Below are 14,398 nucleotides of genomic sequence, written 5' to 3' on the forward strand. Positions count from 1 at the left end.
TAAGCTTTGGGGATAAGGGTCTGACCTACATGTGAGAACATTTGGAAGTTAAAATGTCTTCATTTTTCTCAAAAGGAAGAATAGAACAGACAGGATACACCCACCATTACATATCTATTTGGTTGTTGAATTCTCAGGTTGTATTTTGATTCTTGTTAGTCCTGGGACAGAAATTGCCCATTTTCATTTATTTAACAATACCAAGCACTTATTTCACGCAAAACACTGTCTGGTGCTAATAAATACAACTAAGGAAAGATATGTCCCTGTCCTTATGTAATAGTGGCTGAGAAACATGAGAAATTTTAGAATAAGAAGTGCTATTAGGATAATATGAGTAGTTTATAAACTGAGGTGTATAACATCTCTGGTGATGGGGAGAGGAATGGATATGTAGATAGTGAAGTGAAGGCTCCCTTTCTCATGTCAGGTGATAGTTTAAATTTTAGACAAGTAAGTAAGGCAGCACTCTGTGACTGACTTTTTAGGAGCACTAAGGGTGAGTAACTCTCTTCCAAATGGAAGCAGTTAGAAATGCTTTTACTGATGCTATGTTTATTAAGCACCTACTGCACACCTTGCATTATATTAGATGCATGAGGATTCAGTGATCCCTCCCCTCTTTGAGTATATAACCTGGCCTCTTGGGAGTATAAATGTAATTAAAGAAAATTACTGAAAATCTTTGTTTAAAAAAATTCCTAGATTTAAATTAAAAGGAATATATCTTAAACTTCTTACAGCTGCGCCCTAGATGTCATTTAAATTGCAAAGCTTTTTCATATTCCTGTAGGTTATCCAGATTGTCTCCTAAGAATCAATAAACTATATGGAGAGTTGCCTTTCAGAACTCAACTAAATGAGAGTCTTAATCTTTGATATTAACCATGTTAAGAATGAATGGGTGATAGCAAAGCAATTAGTTTGGACGATATGAAGATAGTATGAAGTAGAGAGTTATTTATATCACAGAATGGCCATATTGTAGGAATCCCCAAATGGCTTAGTCGTCTTTCTCTTGGCCTCTTTTTGTTTTTGTTTTGTTCGGTTTGTTTTTTTGTTTTTGAGAGAGAGCGCACATGCATGTGTGCAGGAGCAGAGGAGGGGAAGAAAATTCTCAAGCAGGGTCCATACTTCATCATGGAACCGATATGGGGCTTGATCCCATGACCCTGAGATTATGACCTGAGTTGAAATCAAGAGTCAGACGCTTAACTGACTGAGCTACCCAGGTACCCCTAAATATTTTTAAAAAAATTTTTAATGGCAGCAAGAATGCAGTTGTTGTAATTTCATTACCTCTATGACTCAGTAGTAAACAGCTCTAAACAGATTTGGTATCACTGATATCCAAATGAATACATTGCAGCTATTCATTAATCTTTAAATTGCAGGTTCTGTCAGTATGTGTGGAAGAAGAAAACATAATTCCTTATATCACCAATGTCCTACAAAATCCTGATTTGGCTTTGAGAATGGCTGTGCGTAATAACTTAGCTGGTGCTGAAGAACTCTTTGCCCGGAAATTTAATGCTCTTTTTGCCCAGGGGAATTACTCAGAGGCAGCAAAGGTGGCTGCTAATGCACCGAAGGTAAATAGTTATGGAAATGAAGTTGCCATGATTCGATTAATGTTAATATATTCTGTTTCTAATGATAATAAAAGCTTTCTACAGAGAAACTAACTAACCCTTTTTAGGTCGCACTTTCCTCTAGTAGTATATGCTACTTGTCAATGCCTCTAGAGTTGCTTAGCTTTTTAAAAGTCAATGTCAGAAGATTATGTAGATCTAGCAAACTAATTTACATAGATGTAATGTTCAGTTATAACACCATTAACCTTCATCAATGATAGCCACAGATTTTATTTCTAAACTTGAAAAGTAAATAGATCCTGTTTAGTTAATGATAAGATTTATCTGAAATTTCGCTGTATTCTCATCAACTTAGTATTTTGGACTGAATTAACACCCTACACCCTAATCAGTATCATGAAGTTTGTACTTAACATGGAACTGGAACAATAGTTAGCCATAATTACTTTACGCTCATGCTGTTCTCTTAAACATTGGCATTGTGATTGGCTTGGTATATTTCTGATTCTGAATTATTCTCATAACCTTGAACCAGAGGTGTGACAGACATTAACTGAATCTTTGCTATTCAGTGTGTGAAGATTTGAAATTTGTTATATTGGTAGATGAAATCCTGCTTTCAAGACTGACCAAGAGATCCTTGGAGTTATTTATTAATGTGATGTTGGATTACCTTTAAAAGGAATCTTTAACATTTTTCTTTCTTAAAGGGAATCCTTCGTACTCCAGACACTATCCGTCGGTTCCAGAGTGTCCCAGCCCAGCCAGGTCAAACTTCTCCTCTACTTCAGTACTTTGGAATCCTCTTGGATCAAGGTCAGCTAAACAAATATGAATCCTTGGAACTATGTAGGCCTGTACTTCAGCAAGGGCGGAAACAGCTTTTGGAGAAATGGTTAAAAGAAGATAAGGTATATTAACTTCGTTAACATACTTTTGCTTTGATTGTATTTAAATACTATGGTAGCAAGTTAGAAACATCTAGGCTGCCCCAAAATGTCCATTATTTACTGCTTATAGGAATAGAACAAGGGCAGACCTTGTATGAGATACATTTAACTCACTACCTCTTAAAAATGTATTTTTTATGGCATGTTGAGATAGGGTATCTTTGTTCAGTTTTTTTAAGTGGAATCCAGGATTTTTGCTTGGTGCTTAAAATTACTAACCTGGAAGCAAATTGCTATCCTTTTGCTTTAGAAAAAGTTTAGTATGAGAAGCTTACTTCAGTATACATTCATATTTGTCAACATCTATAATACTTATTTCTACATAAGAATATATTTTTGTATCTCACATCCCACATTTGATATGCACAGTAGCTTCAACCATACAAACACCACATCTTTTAGAACTTACCAAGTATGATGAAAATGGTAATTGCTACTAATAACTGTGTTTGGTTTTTTTTGTTTTGTTTTTTAAAGATTTTATTTATTTATTAATGACACACGCACACACACACACACACACACACACACACACACACACACACAGAGGCAGAGGCAGAGGCAGAGGCAGGCTCCATGCAGGGAAGCTGACATGGGACTCGATCCTGGGTCTCCAGGATCAGGCCCTGGGCTGAAGGCGGTGCTAAACTGCTGAGCCACCTGGGCTGCCCACATGTTTGGATGTGCAAGGGAAACAAAATGTTGGATCATTGATAAGATACAAGACATCAGGATTGCCTAATTAGCACTGTTAGAGATTCCCAAAGTGATTTCACAGAATGTAAATTAGCATTACATGGAAAAATATTTAACTAGTTTCTTGAAATTTACTTAAATTGTACTCTTAAAATCTGTTCTTAACCAGTTTTCTTTACTGTAAAGTTTCCTTATGCTTTATGTTTGCCCAGTTATTTCTTTTTACACAGAGCATCCAATAGTACTTAAAGCACATTATGGAAAATGTTGCTTATTTGTAAGGCAGCTAGCAAGTTTAAACAATTCCTTGGTGGCATTATTCCTTTCATACCAACGTAGAAAGCCTTTTTCTACAAAGTGATATTGCTGAATTACCCTATCTTCTGTCACTGTCAAGAAGTGAGTTGGTACTGTTCAAAATAACTCTGAGTAGTGAATAACTTTTAATGTTATTACACCTTTCAGCTTTAGCATATATTGATAATATTTTTACATTACTAATTCTAAGCCCTTGTTCCTTTTTTTTTTTTTTTTTAAGTCCTTGTTTCTTGACCCAGCTTCTGGTAATCTTATAGATACTGGAGAATAGTGCTTCAGAGTTGGAGTAGTGGACAGGAGTCTGCTGAAGAGTAGTTGCTAGCCACACTAGCGAGTATTTGAAGTCTGTCCTGAATGTTTAAGGGAGGATCGGAACAGCCAAAGTAACTGAGTTGACCCATATAGCTGTGTGCAAGCTTTTTGGGTATCAATACCTTTCTTGTAAATGGTCACATGATTTATTTATGGTGAAAGGGACACTGGTCAACTCTAAATTAGTGTATTCAGTTAAGAGGTATAGACTCTGAGACTGCCCTGGTGGCTCAGCGGTTTAGCGCTGCCTTCAGCCCAGGGCCTGATCCTGGAGACCCGGGATCGAGTCCCACGTCAGGTTCCCTGCATGGAGCCTGCTTCTCCCTCTGCCTGTGTGTTTCTGCCTCTCTCTCTCTCTCTCTCTCTCTCTCTCTCTCTCTCTTTCTCTTTCTCTTTCTCTCTCTCTCTCCCTCTCTCTCTCTCTCTATCTCTTATGAATAAATAAATAAAATATTTTTTAAAAAAGGTATAGACTCTGGTAGAACTTTTTTACTTGTCAGTGATAAATGCTATCCTTTGACATAACCAACAAAAGTAGAAAATCAAAACTCTTAGAGAAGCTGTTTTCCTCATTGGGCAGCTAACTCAGGTTGAATAGTGCAGAGGAGAGGGTATCTGTGTACCACCTAAAAATTCTAAAGTTTTTATCTCTGACCTCATAAAATTAGTATGTTCTGCTTTGCAACCTTAGATCCAAAATTCAAAATAATAATGATCTTAGATCCTATAGACATACAAATTATGCCTTAATATTAGGAAGGGCCCTTAGGGTAAGCCTCATCTGGCTCCTAAAATATTAAATTTTCATTTGATAACATTACATTAAAAATTGGATTCTTTTTTAAAAATTGGGACCATGCAGATCTGATTATCTGAATATTCATAATAGATAGAAGTACAGGTTTCTGCTTCTTAAGTACCTACTTTCTTAACAAAGTAGTTGGTTATATCTATAAGTATGAAGTCTTGGTGAGCTTTTTATCCTTAAGTAGGATGTGTGAAGAATTCTACTGAGACAGTGCTTTGAATACAAGATCAAGAGTCTTTACTAACCACAATGCTTGCATATTTATAATATATTCTGGGACAATTGAGTAAGTGCCTGTCATAATAGCTAATATGTATAGTGGAAAGTAATATCAATGACTCATTTATAAAATAGCTCATGGATCACTAAACAGTCTCTTTTTCTTTTGGACAGCTGGAATGTTCTGAAGAACTGGGTGACCTTGTGAAATCTGTGGACCCTACATTGGCACTTAGTGTGTACCTGCGGGCTAATGTCCCAAATAAAGTCATTCAGTGTTTTGCAGAAACAGGTCAAGTCCAGAAGATTGTTTTATATGCTAAAAAAGTGAGTTCAGTGAAACAGATTCTTAATATAAATAAATTCATGAAAGCATTGAAATATTAGCCTATAGGAATGGTCAGTGACTTCAATAGTGGATTTCTTTAAATTTTGAATTACTTGAAAAAGTATAAAAACTCTGTTTTAGCTCCACATATAGAATTACACTAAAAAATGATACTCTGGGGCTCCTGACTGGCTCAGTTGGTAGGCATATGAGACTCTTAATCTCAGGGTCGAGTTTGAGCCCACACTGGGTACAGATATTGTCTTAAAAAAAACTGTTTAAAAAAGAAATGGAGACATTCTTACTTGCCTTCTCAGAATTTAAGATGTCAGGGGCCTGTTTAACCTGTTAGAACAAACTTTGAAATTCATTGGAACTAAGTAAGTCATTTATAAAAACTTATAGCTCTCCATTCAAATATGTTATCACCAAAGTGTCTATTTGCCTATTATGGGTCAAATTAAACATGTTAAGTTAAAACTGAATTTGTACTTGCACCAGTAGTTCTATATTAGAAAAATTCTGTTGTAGAAAATGCCTTTAAATGATATAAAAATGAAATTTTACAGCAGCATTGCAAATTTTTGTCTATTTGTAGGTTGGATATACTCCAGACTGGATATTTCTGCTGAGAAATGTCATGCGTATCAGTCCAGATCAAGGACAGCAGTTTGCCCAAATGTTAGTTCAAGATGAAGAACCTCTTGCTGATATCACACAGGTAAAGGCAACTTCTGTAGAAGTTGATTTAAAAAGTGAATGAAGGGGATCTGAATTTAAACAGCTTTGGAGAAAGGGGCACTGTGGTGGTTCAGTGGTTGAGCATCTGCCTTTGGCTCAGTTCATGATCCCAGGGTTCTCGGATTGAGTCCTGAGTCAGGCTCCCCAGAGGGCGCCTGCTTCTCCCTCTGTGTTTCTGCCTCTCTCTGTCTCTCATGAATAAATAAATAAAATCTTTAGAAATAAATAATAAACAAGTTTGGAGAAGAATTGGTTAACTTTTCAATTTGTAGAAGTTAGAGCTATGTCTGTCTGCATAGATAAACCTCAAGTAGCTTATTAAACAGAAAATAAGTTGCGGAGGAATGAACAGGAAGGTACCACCTATATACAGTTTTAAAACATGCAAAACACTCTTGTTTAGAGATATATATGTATTAAAAATGAACAAAATATAGGAATAATAAAACAAGGATGGTTGCTGCCTTTGGATTAGGGAAGAGATGGATATTGGGAGTGGAACTCAGACTCCTTCATATTTTGTATCTTTTAAATAGTTCATCAAAATTTTAAAGCCATTGTTTTGATTGTATTCTGCTATTATATCTTGATTTTTTTTTTTTTTTACCACAACTAAAAGCTGTAGAGGACAAAAATTTATTCTTAAATTATGAAGTTTTAAATGATATTTAAATCTGGGATTCAGTCTGGCAATTTTTTATATAAAGAGATACTTAATTTCCTTTCAGGTACAAATTGTCAAGTATCATAAATCAAGTTTTAAATATCTTAAAACAATTTTCTTCAAATGCTTTTTTTCCAGATTGTTGATGTCTTTATGGAATACAATCTAATTCAGCAGTGTACTGCATTCTTGCTTGATGCCCTAAAGAATAATCGCCCATCTGAAGGTCCTTTACAGACACGATTGCTTGAGATGAACCTTATGCATGCACCTCAAGTAAGGTTTTCCTGCTTTTTAGGCATGTTTCCACTGTTATAGAAGTTATTGACAGCTTCTTAGATTAAGCTGTTGGAAGCTACTGAGATGCCTTTGTACTCTCTCCTTATTTATTCACAATTGAATCTTAATATGTAATCTGGATATAGAATTATTGATGTAAATGGGATATAAGATAAACTTGTCCTATTTGTGGTTTCATAGGTTGCAGATGCTATTCTAGGGAATCAGATGTTTACGCATTATGACCGGGCTCATATCGCTCAGCTGTGTGAAAAGGCTGGTCTACTGCAGCGTGCATTAGAACACTTCACTGATTTATATGACATAAAGCGTGCGGTTGTTCACACTCATCTTCTTAACCCTGAGGTATTTTTAGTTTCTTACCTAAAAGATGGTGATATGATTGATTGGTATATTGAAAATGTAGGACTGAATAATAGTAATTTCATTCCCACAAGGTTCAATATTATTTCACATGTGTATTTATTTACCTGTTATTTTGTCCTCCAGTGGTTAGTGAATTACTTTGGGTCCTTATCAGTAGAAGACTCCCTAGAATGCCTCAGGGCCATGCTGTCTGCCAACATTCGTCAGAATCTGCAGATCTGTGTTCAGGTGGCTTCGAAGTATCATGAACAACTGTCAACTCAATCTCTAATTGAACTTTTTGAATCTTTCAAGAGTTTTGAAGGTAATTAAGAGTTTGAGTTGTTTTTAATTAGAGAGCCAAGAGAGATATTATTATGATCATGTACTGTTGGAAATTTTATCTTTCTACAAGCTTAATTTATGGGACAGTTTGAGTTTTATTTAATAAATGTCAGCTCTTTTATGTCAGGTTCTTTTATCATAATTACATAAAATGAAAATACTAATCAGGTATAATAAGATTTCACACTTAGACCATTGACTCTTAAAATGATAAATGTTTCTAGCCAAGAACATTTTGTGACTTGTCACTATACACTAGGTTTTCTCAGCCTTTGCACTATAGATAATTTGGGCTGGATAATTTGTTTTAGGGACAAGTTGTCACGTGCATGCAGGATATTTAGCAGCATCCCTGGCTTCTACCTGGCTTCTTTAGATGCCAGTAGCATCAGCTGCAACAGTTGCAACCACCAAAAGTGTCTCCAAACATTGCCAAATGTCTGTCTCCTGGGAAGAAAATCACCCCATGCGAGAATCACTGATACACTGAATACTAACGTAATCACTATTGGGTAACTGTTAGGTTTAATAGCTAAACTTCTGGTTTCTAGCTATCTTTTTTCCCTTCTTTTTGTCATTTTGGTCTAGTCAGAAAGAATAAGATTTCTACTAAAGTTTCTTGATTTCTGTATATTAACTACGCACTAAGTTGATTTTGTTCATTCAGGTTCTTTAGCCATGTGTAGATATATAAATTTAAAGTAATTAAAATTGAATACAATTAAAATTTTAGTTCTTCAGTCACAGTACCACATTTCAGGTGTTTAATAGCTGTGTACTGTTAGTAGCTACCATATTGGACATGCCGATATAGCACACGTTTTTATTGTTCTGGAGAGTTTTGTTGGACAGCACTGCATTAGTCTTTTCAAACCACTTTTGTAGTTTTGCTATTAATTGCATATAGGAAAAACCTGTTATAAAGGACTTCATTTAAAATTTCTCATATATGGGGAGCACCTGGGTGGCTCAGTCGCTTAAGCATCTACCTTTGGCAGAGGTCATGATCCCAGGCTCCTGGATCAAGCCCTGAGTTGGGCTTCCTGCTCATAGTGGGAATCCTGTTTCTCCTTTTCCTCCGATTGTGCTCTTTCTTGCTACGTCTCTCTTTCAAATAAATATAAGATACATATCTTATAAGATTTATTTATTTATCTGAAAGACAGAGATAGCAAATAAATAAATATTTATTTATTTATTTTTAAAGATTTTATTTATTCATGAGAGACACAGAGAGAGGCAGGGACAGGCAGAGGGAAAAGCAGGCTCCCTATGGAGAGCCTGATGTGGGACTTAATCCCAGGACCCTGGGATCACGACCTGAGCCAAAGGCAGATGCTGAACCACTGAACCACCATGTGCCCCTAAATAAAATCTTTTTAAAAAATTCATTAAAATTTTTCATGGAATATGGTGTGGTTTTATTTAAAATTTCTCATATGGAACATGGTATGATTAGCTTTGGTATTAAGTAGTTGCCTCTTTCTCAACTACTAGAAAATATTGAATTATCTGTTTTGTAGAGATTACAATGTATATTCATTTATTGAATTGGTTATTGGATTAATTAGTATTCTTATTAAGCTTTATGAGCAACCAGTTTTTATTTAAATAACATATTATTTAAATAACATTTTTAAATTGAGGTATAATCAACATACTATTTTTTTAATTGCTTAAATATTTTTCAGTTCTATCATTCTCAAAGGTGCACGTGTACTTAATTTCAATTATTTGTCTCTTTAAGGTCTCTTTTATTTTCTGGGATCCATTGTTAACTTTAGTCAGGACCCAGATGTGCACTTTAAGTATATTCAGGCAGCTTGCAAGACTGGGCAGATCAAAGAAGTAGAAAGAATCTGCAGAGAAAGCAACTGCTATGATCCTGAGCGAGTCAAGAATTTTCTCAAGGTAAGTGGTTTTGAGTAATGCACTTTCTGGCTGGAATGAAGATCAGCAGTTCTACGTCAGTATCATCATAGTTTTAAAATATTTGTTTTCCCTAAATGGAAAATTCTCAGCAAAATTGTGTGCTGAATTATTTCTTCCAAATTTAGCATTCTGTGGTTTCCTTTGAAATAAGGAAGATAGTTGGTAAGTAATACTTAAGAAGGACCATCTCTTTAAAAGAAGAGAAAAATAGCACTATGTCGAAGAAATTTCCTTCCACTTGAATTTTTGAAGAAAAATTTTGAAGTGTGGTTGGAGATTCTCAATGTCACTTTAGAATTTCAAGTACTCCCTTTGAAGATAAGAACAGTTTGCCCTCAGTGTCCTCTTTTCAGGAGCCTCTGTTATATACAGACGACTATCTAAAGGACTTAGATTTATCTCTCTCCTCAAATTAGCTATTGTTTAGAAACTAAATATTAATTGTGTATAATTCATTAAACTGAAGGTACGATCTAACAAACAAAAACCCCTCAGCTTTGCAATACTAGTTATAGAAAACTGCCTGTGTTGCAGTAAAGAGTAATGGTTTAAAGATTTTTAGCTCTTCAAAACATACCTAAGGACAGTTAAATTAATGTTTACTTAACTTTAGCTTTATTCTCATACCTACCAGTCACACTATGAGGAAAATAAAAGCTTTAAAATGGGCAGCTGTCGATAAAAATCAGGTAAACTATAGGATACTTAGAGAACCCCTTAAAGATATGTATTTTGCATTTAAATAATACACGAAATGATTCTAGGGATTGTATGTAAAGTTCTTACTTTTTGTCTTTTTGGAAGAATTTTTACATTGACACTAAACCCAAAATGTTTATTTTGTAATTAAGTAGAAAAACCAGGCTTTTCCTACTCCTACACTGTTATTTTAGATAATCTATAGTTTTATTAATTGTTCTTTTGAAGAATTACTACTGGGTTCTAGATTAAATAGCTAAATAGAGGTTTTAATGTAATGAAGTAGTTAAAGTATAGAAGTTGCCTTATATTTTAGATTAAAAGATAAACTTTTCTCCATGGTATAGTTTATATAATATCTTGGCCATCACGAGTATTCTCAGTAGCCTGGATAGTATGATATGTTTGAACCCAAGTCTTTGTGGTATCAGAAAGCCCTCCAAATGAGAGAAAATTTGATGCTCTATGCTTGACTAGAGTACCATGACTACAATTTAGTTCCTTCTTTGAGTATCGGTACTGTTTCCTTTTTAAAAAATACTACCAGATTCTTAGATTCCCTTTTCGTTGTTATTAAACTCTTGACTGTTAAGCTTCAGTTGTCATTTCTTTAGAATTGCATTTGTATTTTTTAAGTGATTTATGTGTAAAGCAGGACTAAATGAACATCACAATTAAGTGAAAATAGTTATTGAGCTTCAAAAAAAAAAAATCCTCTGGATTTTAGCATAGTGTAGCCTTAAGTTGCTTAGCCCCTGAGATCTAATGAGAAGAGGACTCCCCTTCCACACATCATGCTGTGAATTAGGTGCAAGTCTGATAGAGTGGGGAAATGGATGTGGATTTTGGGCTTTTAAACCAGTGAGACCTGGTTCAAATTCTATTTCTGTTATTAGCTATTATTTGTTCATTCGGTATTTACCTAGCTGTTACCTCAGGCAAATTAACTTAGCCTCAGTTTTTCTGACCAGAAGCTGTGTTGATCTAGTCAATACTTTGTATTGCCATAGGTATTCAAGTGATAACCATTGTTAATAAACTGTTGATGGGCCTTGGAAATAAGGTAGTCAGCCTACCTATCTTTTTCTATCAGGCAAATTTTATCATTGGTTTTAAGATTCATGACTTTGTGAAGGAATTTTAATTCCAGCCCAAGTTAGAGGTAAACCTTGTGTCTTATCTTCAGTCTGAGATGGGAGCTTAGTACTAAGATGCTACTATTGTATTCAACCTTTCACCCCAGTAGTAAAAATGGAACATACTAGACACTTTACTCACTTTCCTTATTGACCTGTACAATATAGCTGTAATGCTACATCTCATCATCACTGCCGTTAAATTTCAGTTTGGAGATCCTAGCTGTATGATAATTGGTGTTATATGTAAACTCTGATAAGAAAAATACTCTGATCTTGAGCATTCAAGTGGCAATTACATGTTAGCCACCAGGAATACAGAGATTGGTAGATTATAACTTTGTCTTTAAAGGAGCCTGTGAGCAGGAGGAAGTGGTTTCAGTAGCATGATTTGGCTCATGCGTTCACCCTGTAGAACTATAGCTATCCATAGAAAGCATGGAACTGTTCTTTGGACCCATGATCTGCTTCCTACTACCTTTGATCTTTTTTTTTTTTTTTTTAATAATTTTTCTTTTCTGGTTGTACTTAAACCACACTGGCCTGCTTGTTATTCCTCAAACTCCTTGAACCTTCTCCTGCCCCAGGACCCTTGCTTGTGCCCTTTTCTACTTTTTTCTCAAATCTTCATGATTAGGATTCCTTACCTTTTTTTTTTTTTAAAAAAAGATTTATTTATTCATGATAGTCACAGAGAGAGAGAGAGAGGCAGAGACACAGGCAGAGGGAGAAGCAGGCTCCATGCAGGGAGCCCGACGTGGGATTCAATCCTGGGTCTCCAGGATCGTGCCCTGGGCCAAAGGCAGGCACTAAACCGCTGCGCCACCCAGGGATCCCAGGATTCCTTACCTTTGTTCAGATTTCTGATGAAATGTTATGAGAAAGGATGTCTCAGATTACCCTGTTTAGAATAAAATCTATTCCTATTCCATCTTCACCTCTCCCATATCCTGTTTTATTTTTCTTTAGAACACTTAATATTATAAGACATTATTTTTTCCCACTAGAACATATGTTCCTTGAGGGAATGCTTTACTTTGTTCCTTGCTATTTCAGTGCATAAGAACAGTGTCCGGTATATGGGTACTCAGTAAATATTAGTTAAGTAAGTAACATGTTTAAGAAAACCTCTGAATGTGTTTATATAATTTCAATTTTGTTCTTCAAATCTTTAACCATATAATAGCTAGAGGGTTAAGCTTTTTAATACATAATTTAAAATATTAATAGCATTACTCCCATGTGTGAAATCATGTGCAAATTAAGGTAGTCAAGAAAATACACTAGTTTTTGTCTACTTTTCCAATCTTAAATTTTCATTGGAAATACATTCTAGTTGTCTTTACCAACAGAAACCTCAAACACCCATGCATGCATGAGAATAGAACACATAGGTAATCTTCCATTACTTTCAAGTGTATTTTCTAAGTGGTAAAGTATGTAATATTTTATGTGTATATTAAAGAGGATAAAGAAGATTAGTATATTGATCCACTAACTTTCTGATGTTCATTTAGTAGGAAAAACTTGGCTAACTGAAATATTTTGGATAGGTAGATCCAGCATTTTTTAGAAATGCTGGTAGTTGTTAGTACAGGTTTCCATGGTGCTAAATACATGCTTTAGACTTTCCTTAATGTGAAAAATCTGCAGCTGGACTTCCACTTCAGATTTACAGCCAATTTGATTTTTTTTTCATGATTTCCCTGACTCCTAGATTTAGTTGGGTATTCTCTGAACATTTCATAGTCTAATCTTCAAATTTATGATTGGATGAGTGATGTGCACTAAACTTTAGGAACCATTTTATTTTAATATTGCAAATAATATTCTGAGTGGCTGTCATTAGGGAAAGTCCTAGCCTGCTTAGTTGTGCTTCCTTAATAGACTGACATAGAGGAATCATTTATTGAGGAATGTTTCACTGTGTATAAATGAATTCCTGATGGAAACTGTTATTTTTTGTGCTGTACCTTATGTCTGTGGAATGTAACAGGACATGTATCAGGTAAATGCCCAGTACAGGTCTTAGCTACCTGTCTGTACCATCTGTGTCAATCTATAAGTAGGATTATAGCTTGGTATTTGTAATGGTAAAAGCAATTGGTAATTTAAAGATGTCTTTTTCTTTTTTAAATGTGTGGTGTTTTTTGTTTTGTTTTGTTTTGTTTTTTTAAATCATCATGCTGCTCCTTGTAGGCTTTATTGTAATAGTGTTAGAAGTTGGCCATATAGATTGGAATTGGGAGGGGTGAAAAAGAAATCATTAGTTTGAAATAACTTTGAGCCATTTATGCCAGAATTTTTATAATGTGACTATAGTTCTTATGAACTCCAAACCCAGTTGCAATGTTACTATTAATGAAAGTCCCACTGTGATGATTTTATATCCTTTTTTTTTTTTGATGATTTTATATCCTAAGTGCCACTAGTGGCTCATAAATCTTCATTTGTTATCTTTTTTTTTGGTAAAGGGTGTTTTGCTCTGAGACTAAGTCTAGCTTAATAAAAATTTAATGAAACTGGGATGGGCACACACCATCTACTGGGGCATTTCTTTCTTTGAGAGAAGAGCCAAGTTTATGTGAGCCTCTCTTCCCAGTGTAGAACAGATTCTCATATTTTATATAGATTTGATAGCTCACAAAAGTAGAAAATTAAGGCTACTTTTTGTTCTTTTTTCAGGAAGCGAAGCTAACAGATCAGTTACCACTTATCATTGTATGTGACCGATTTGACTTTGTCCATGATTTGGTGCTCTATTTATATAGAAATAATCTTCAAAAGTATATAGAAATATATGTACAGAAGGTAAGTAATATTTAAAAATACCTTATTGTAAATTTTACTTCTCACACTCTGGAAATCTTCATATCCTTTGAAATTCTGTAGTACAAAATGGGAGTAGTCTGCTACAGTGCCTTTCAACTTTTTTTTTCTCCTTAGACTCTTTATTTAGATTGGAAATTTACATTCATGTTAAGCCTTTAAAGCAGAACAAACTGCTATA

The 14,398-nt window shown here is 34.8% G+C and overlaps 1 protein-coding gene across 1 annotated transcript in view; it reads left to right on the forward strand.

Annotated features, from left to right (window-relative positions):
* The window catches only part of CLTC (clathrin heavy chain), a 66,826-nt gene that overhangs the window by 34,641 nt on the left and 17,787 nt on the right, over positions 1-14,398 (forward strand). Inside the window, exons 7-15 of the mRNA XM_055327288.1 lie at positions 1,395-1,592; positions 2,306-2,506; positions 5,073-5,225; positions 5,825-5,947; positions 6,770-6,907; positions 7,112-7,276; positions 7,421-7,601; positions 9,369-9,532; positions 14,074-14,199. Coding sequence (XP_055183263.1) covers positions 1,395-1,592; positions 2,306-2,506; positions 5,073-5,225; positions 5,825-5,947; positions 6,770-6,907; positions 7,112-7,276; positions 7,421-7,601; positions 9,369-9,532; positions 14,074-14,199 — 1,449 coding nt within the window. The remainder of the gene's footprint in view (positions 1-1,394; positions 1,593-2,305; positions 2,507-5,072; positions 5,226-5,824; positions 5,948-6,769; positions 6,908-7,111; positions 7,277-7,420; positions 7,602-9,368; positions 9,533-14,073; positions 14,200-14,398) is intronic.

Source organism: Nyctereutes procyonoides, unplaced genomic scaffold (assembly GCF_905146905.1).
Source record: "Nyctereutes procyonoides isolate TBG_1078 unplaced genomic scaffold, NYPRO_anot_genome, whole genome shotgun sequence".
NCBI lineage: Eukaryota > Metazoa > Chordata > Mammalia > Carnivora > Canidae > Nyctereutes > Nyctereutes procyonoides.